This window comes from Podarcis bocagei (assembly GCF_964188305.1).
Source record: "Podarcis bocagei genome assembly, chromosome: 7".
Taxonomy (NCBI): domain Eukaryota; kingdom Metazoa; phylum Chordata; class Lepidosauria; order Squamata; family Lacertidae; genus Podarcis; species Podarcis bocagei.
Window position 1 is genome coordinate 14,164,249 of NC_138132.1, and position 6,000 is coordinate 14,170,248.

The 6,000-nt window shown below is 43.1% G+C and overlaps 1 protein-coding gene across 1 annotated transcript in view; it reads right to left on the reverse strand.

Moving 5' to 3' along the window:
* The window catches only part of LOC308590559 (phospholipase A2 inhibitor and Ly6/PLAUR domain-containing protein-like), a 62,436-nt gene extending 56,725 nt beyond the window's left edge, over nucleotides 1–5,711 (reverse strand). Inside the window, exon 1 of the mRNA XM_081200708.1 lies at nucleotides 5,642–5,711. Within this exon, the coding sequence (XP_081056834.1) occupies nucleotides 5,642–5,690 (49 nt within the window). The 5' untranslated portion in view covers nucleotides 5,691–5,711. The remainder of the gene's footprint in view (nucleotides 1–5,641) is intronic.
* Nucleotides 5,712–6,000: the final 289 nt, after the last annotated feature.

A 6,000-nucleotide genomic window follows, 5' to 3' on the forward strand; every position in this document is an offset into this window, starting at 1 on the left:
TCTCCTTGCTCAAGTTCCGGGATGCCTCTCAATTTGATGTTGCTCTCGCGATTTTTCAGTTCCACCATTGACAGATAAACTTGTTGTTCACTCACCTGTCTGTGCAGGGGCTTAACTTCTCCTTTTATTTCTTCCACTTCTTTTTGTAGAGCTCCCACTTTCTGGATTGCTTCTCCAGCCAATTCCCGATTTTCCGCTGTAGCTCCTTGCAAATTCTCTATAGCTTGTGTATGCTGGGAAACTTGATCAGTCAATTTTTGAATCGAGGAAGTTGCTTTATGTATCTTCAGAGACTGGTCGTCCACCTTCTGGTTTAAACTTGATAGTTGCTCCAATATTTGTTTAAGTAGTGTATCCGACCCACCTGCTGCCATATCTTCCTCAGTGGACTTCTCAGTTGTTTCCCTTTGTTCCCTTTGGGTCACCAGTACAGCTGGAACCGACGATCGACGTCCTTGGGTCAATGTTGTTTGTAGAAATTGTGCTGGTTTCCTTTCCTTTTCTTTCTCCTTAGCCTCTTTAGATTCCTTAGCTTTAGATGCTCTTGTTCTCCCTGCACCACTCATTACACATCTGTCAGTGTTCAAGGTCAAATTGTCTATTGTTCCATGGGAAAGACAAATTCAATTATAAACAACCGGTAAAGTGGAATTCAAAACAAAAGTCAGTTCCCAGGATCTTATAATCCGAAAGCCCTGTAGGGGGAGTGCCACCAAGTTTCAAAGACAAAGAAGGAAGTAGTCCGCCATTAAAATTCCAGAAATTTTTGGCTCAGTAAGTTCAATATCCAACAGTCCCTTCAAAGATTCAAAATTCCCCAGAGCACCTTTTAAAGTCCAACAAAGTTTCACAGGGGGTGCTTGCAACAATGTCCCAACCAAACTTTCCTGCTCAAATGTATCAATTATACTCCAGCAAAGTTTTCACAAAATTTGCAACTGTTTCCGCAGTTTAGCACAGTCTCTCTCTCCGGCAGCCCGACGATCTGACTCTTTAAAAATCACCCCAGAGGGGGGGGGGAGGTAGGAGGAGACCCCCCGTTACTCGTTCTTATAATCAAAGTCCCTTTCCACCTTCAGTTCAGCAGTAAAAAGGGCAGATTTAATAGCACGAAAAAGTTAAAGCTTCCCAAAGTCCCGTTTCAAACGCTTCCGCTTTTTAAAGCTTTGCTTTGATCTTGTCAGCAATGTCGGAAGACGGACTTCCCTTTTTTCGTCTCCCGCTTTCAGCCAAATTTACGAAATTATTTGCCAAATTTTAGTCCCCTTTACTCACGGGTATGTTACTTGTAGTTGATGTTGATTTTAGGAAGAAGGATCAGCGCTCATCTGTAACAGCCGCGCGGCTTCACTTCCGCGGAAAGAGCGATGAACTCACAGCACCGCCACCCCTCCTTCACTCCGGGTCTCCTTACGGGGTCCCTTCTGTGTTTTCGGAGCAGCTTCTGGTGCCCGCCGAGTCCCACGGCCACGGGCTCACTCTACCCGTGGTTTATCTTGATGGGTCGTCGCTATGCCGCAGCGAACGACCCTTTTCCGCGGAGCCCCTCTTCAGAGCTCGAAGAGGACCGCCATTACAGTTTCGCGCCGCCCCCGGAAGTCCCAAGGGTTACCTTTCAAAGGGGGGTGCAAGAAGTTGCAGCCCAGACGGCTGGGACCTTTTGAGGTAACACAGCAGGTAAATCCCGTGGCATTTAAGCTCAAGTTGCCTGATAGCATGAAAATACACCCGGTGTTCCACAGGTCCCTGCTCTCACCACACAGGGAGGGGCAGGGATTTCAGGGGCAAGAGGAAGAAGTCACCACACACCCGCAGGTAGAAGAAAGGGAACACCATCACAGGGCCACAGAAATACTTGACTCAAGGTGGCGAGGGCGCCAGGTGGCGTATTTGGTAGCTTGGGAGGGGGAACCTGGGTCCGAAAACACGTGGGTTCCCGCAGAAGCCTTCAATAACAGGTATCTGGTGGAGGTATTCCATCGCCGGTTCCCGGAGAAACCCAAACCCCTAGAGAGATTCTGGGAGGAGCAATTTGGAACCACAGACGATGAGGAGGTTTTTGAGGGATTTTCTGACTCCGAGGAGGAGGGAAGAGAGGTTTTGGAGGAAGAAGAATCAGACTGGGAGGGCCACCCCGTTGGCAGGTATAAGAGCGGGTGGTAAGCGGGTTTCGAATCCACAGAAGATGATGACAGTTCCTTCTGGGGGTTCCCCGCCTTGACGGCCGACGAAGGGGATGAAGTTGATTTCACAGGTCGGTGGAGGGGTCCTGGAGGGGTGGAGGGGGTCCTGGGGGGGAGGTGGATGTCAGGGAACTGACATCAGAGCGAGAGGCGAAGGGGAGGCTCCCAGATGATGCTGGTGAAGGACCCAGCAGCAGGGGGAGAAACAGCTCAGTAGAGGGGGAAGCAAATCAGCGCAACACCAGGGATAAAGGGGGGCAGATGGGGGAGAGAGGGCTCCAGGACTCTTCACTGGACATCAGTGAGGAGAGCCCAGGTCCTCCGCTACCCACGCCTTCCCTGCGCAGAAGGCTCCCGCGCAGTGAGAGGAGGAGGAGACTGGGTGTCAAACAACTTTTATGTTGGAAGAGGTTCAAGAAACGCCCACTGACAGATTCTGCCAGTGACTGATGCAGCCACTATAAGAAAGGGCTGTGCAGTCAGAAAGGTTTAACAAGGCAAATTATCCTAGAAACACACCAGTTTACGCACAAGTAACTCATACCCATTACACTGATGATCTGGTAATAACAGTGGAAGAACCGCCAGAAAGTTCAAAAGTTGTTTTGGAGGAAGTTGAACAATTTGGTCAAGTGGCAGGGTTTATATTGAATAAGAAAAAAACTAAAATGTTAGCAAAAAATATGGATCAAGGTATGATAGAGACAATGCAACAACAAACAGGGATAGAAGTGGTGAAAAAAGTTAAATACCTGGGAATCTGGTTAACCCCCAAGAGTATTGGTTTGTTTCAAAATAATTATGTGCCAGTGTGGAAGGGAATAAAGAAAGATCTAGAGGTGTGGGGCCGAATGAAGTTATCCTTTTGGGGGAGAATTTCAACAATTAAGATGAGTGTGCTGCCAAAGATGTTATTCTTATTTCAGACAATTCCAATAATGAAGGGGACAGCGATATTTAAAGAGTGGCAAAGAGCAATTTCAAGATATATCTGGCAGGGTAAGAAGCCAAGAATTATGTATAAATTATTAACGGATGCGAAAGAAAGAGGCGGCTTCGCCCTGCCAGACTTGAAATTATATTATGAAGCTTCATGTCTCTGCTGGCTGAAAGAATGGATAAAGTTAAAAAATACTGAGTTATTGGACTTAGAAGGTTTTGATAACAGATTTGGCTGGCACACATATCTATGGTGTGAGAAAAGAAAGATTCATAAAGGTTTCGAAAACCAAATCTTTAGAAGATCTCTCATAGAAATATGGGAGAGATATAGAAGTTTATTAGAATCAAGAACTCCCCACTGGCTATCTCCGTTAGAAGTTATGAGTCTTAAGAAAGTCAATATGAGGGGGAACTGGATTACATATAAAGAATTGATTATAAAGGAAGGAGGAAAATGGAAAATGAAATCCTAAGTGAAAGAGTATGTGTATGATTGGTTGCATTATTATCAGGTTAACGAAATGTTTTAAAAGGACTTAAAAGAAAGAGGTTATGAGGTAAAAGAATCAAAATTTCAAATAGAAATAATAAACAATGAAAATATAATTTTGTCCAAGATGTATAAAATCTTGCTAGAATGGTATACAAAAGATGAGGAAGTTAAATCGGTTATGATCATAGAATCATAGGATCATTGAGTTGGAAGAGACCACAAGGGCCATCGAGTCCAACCCCCTGCCAAGCAGGAAACACCATCAGAGCACTCCTGACATATGGTTGTCAAGCCTCTGCTTAAAGACCTCCAAAGTAGGAGACTCCACCACACTCCTTGGCAGCAAATTCCACTGTCAAACAGCTCTTACTGTCAGGAAGTTCTTCCTAATGTTTAGGTGGAATCTTCTTTCTTGTAGTTTGGATCCATTGCTCCGTGTCCGCTTCTCTGGAGCAGCAGAAAACAACCTTTCTCCCTCCTCTACGTGACATCCTTTTATATATTTGAACATGGCTATCATCTCACCCCTTAACCTCCTCTTCTCCAGGCTAAACATGCCCAGCTCCCTTAGCCGTTCCTCATAAGGCATCGTTTCCAGGCCTTTGACCATTTTGGTTGCCCTCCTCTGGACACGTTCCAGTTTGTCAGTGTCCTTCTTGAACTGTGGTGCCCAGAACTGGACACAGTACTCCAGGTGAGGTCTGACCAGAGCAGAATACAGTGGCACTATTACTTCCCTTGATCTAGATGCTATACTCCTATTGATGATACACTGGGCCAGAGATTTGGGTTATAATATACAGTTTAATGATTGGATAAAACTGTGGAATGAAAATATAAAATTTACGGCATGTACTGCGTTAAAGGAAAATGTTATGAAAATGATTTATAGATGGTACAACACACCTGTGAAACTGGCAAAAATGTATAAAACATGTAATAAGTGTTGGAAATGTAAAGAAAAAGAAGGAACATTTTATCATATGTGGTGGGATTGTAAGAAGGTGAAGGGCTTCTGGGAAATGATATATAATGAGATGAAAAAGATGTTGAAATATACGTTTGTTAAGAAACCAGAGGCTTTTCTTCTAGGAATAGTAGGAAATGAAATAAATAGAATGGACTGTAAACTTTTCCAATATGCAGTAACAGCAGCGAGAATATTATTGGCCCTAAAATGGAAACAGGAACAACTGCAGACGCTCGAAGAATGGAGAATGAAACTGATGGAGTATGCTGAACTGGACAAACTAACAGGAAAGATCAGATATATACGAGATCAAAAGTTCATTGAAGACTGGGGAAAATTTTCAGACTATCTGAAATGTGTATGTGATGAGCAAATAACGCTAGTGGGGTTTCAAGAAGTTCTGTAAATGATAGAGGAATATTGTATTGATGAAAACTAAGTGTGTGAAGGTTTATAAAATGCAATATAAAATTAGGAAATGCGTATTTTAAAATTTGAATAATGGATTATTGTCAGAGAGGTTGAAGGAAGTCTAAAAGAGAAAATATGTGATAAATTTAGATTGGATACTATAAATGTATATTGGAAAATTTAATAAAAAATTAATAAAAAAAGTAGTGATGGCAACCAAGGTTATAGTTTTAAATGCCGATTAGACAAATTAAAGAGGAATGAGGATAGCAATTACTACTTTGATGACTATATTCTACGTTCATAATTGAAAGTAGTATGATTCCAAATGGCAGTTTCAGGATAACACAGTAACACAGGAGTGGAAAGTGCTGTTGTACTTAGGTCTTGCTAAGCTGCTTCCCATAGTGCCAGAGTGAAATACCTTTTGTTACCCACTCTGTATATGTTATGCATAATTTAATCAATGTCTTTTATAAATTCTACACCCTTCCAATTATTCCAGTCACATGTATGTATTGGTGAGCTATGGGGTGTAAACATGAGCAAAACCTTTGGCTAGCTGATCCAGGAGAAGGAAAACTCTGATCCTGAACCTCCTCTGAGATTATAAAGAGTGCTAGTTGTCAGATTTCCACTCACCTGGGGAAAGGATGACCAAGAGGAGGGATGTGCCCAGGAGTGCCTTCATAGCACTGGAATAAGCAAGAGCCAGGAAGAGCTGGGCCACCAAAGGAAACTGATACAGAAAAGAGTCCATTCAGAGGTATTTAAAGGAGAAGGAAAGGGCCCTGAGGAAAACACTTGAGAAACCTGGTTTCTTGGGATGTGGGAAGTAGTGACTATTTGTCCTAGAACATGTGATCCCAGATTACAAAGTTTATCAATGAATTGCAATGAAATTACTTTCTGTAGATTTATTAAGTTTTCCAGACACAATTTCCAATTAAAAGGAGCCTCAGGGCAGCACCTGGGCAGAACTGGTTTGATAGACTGGAGGA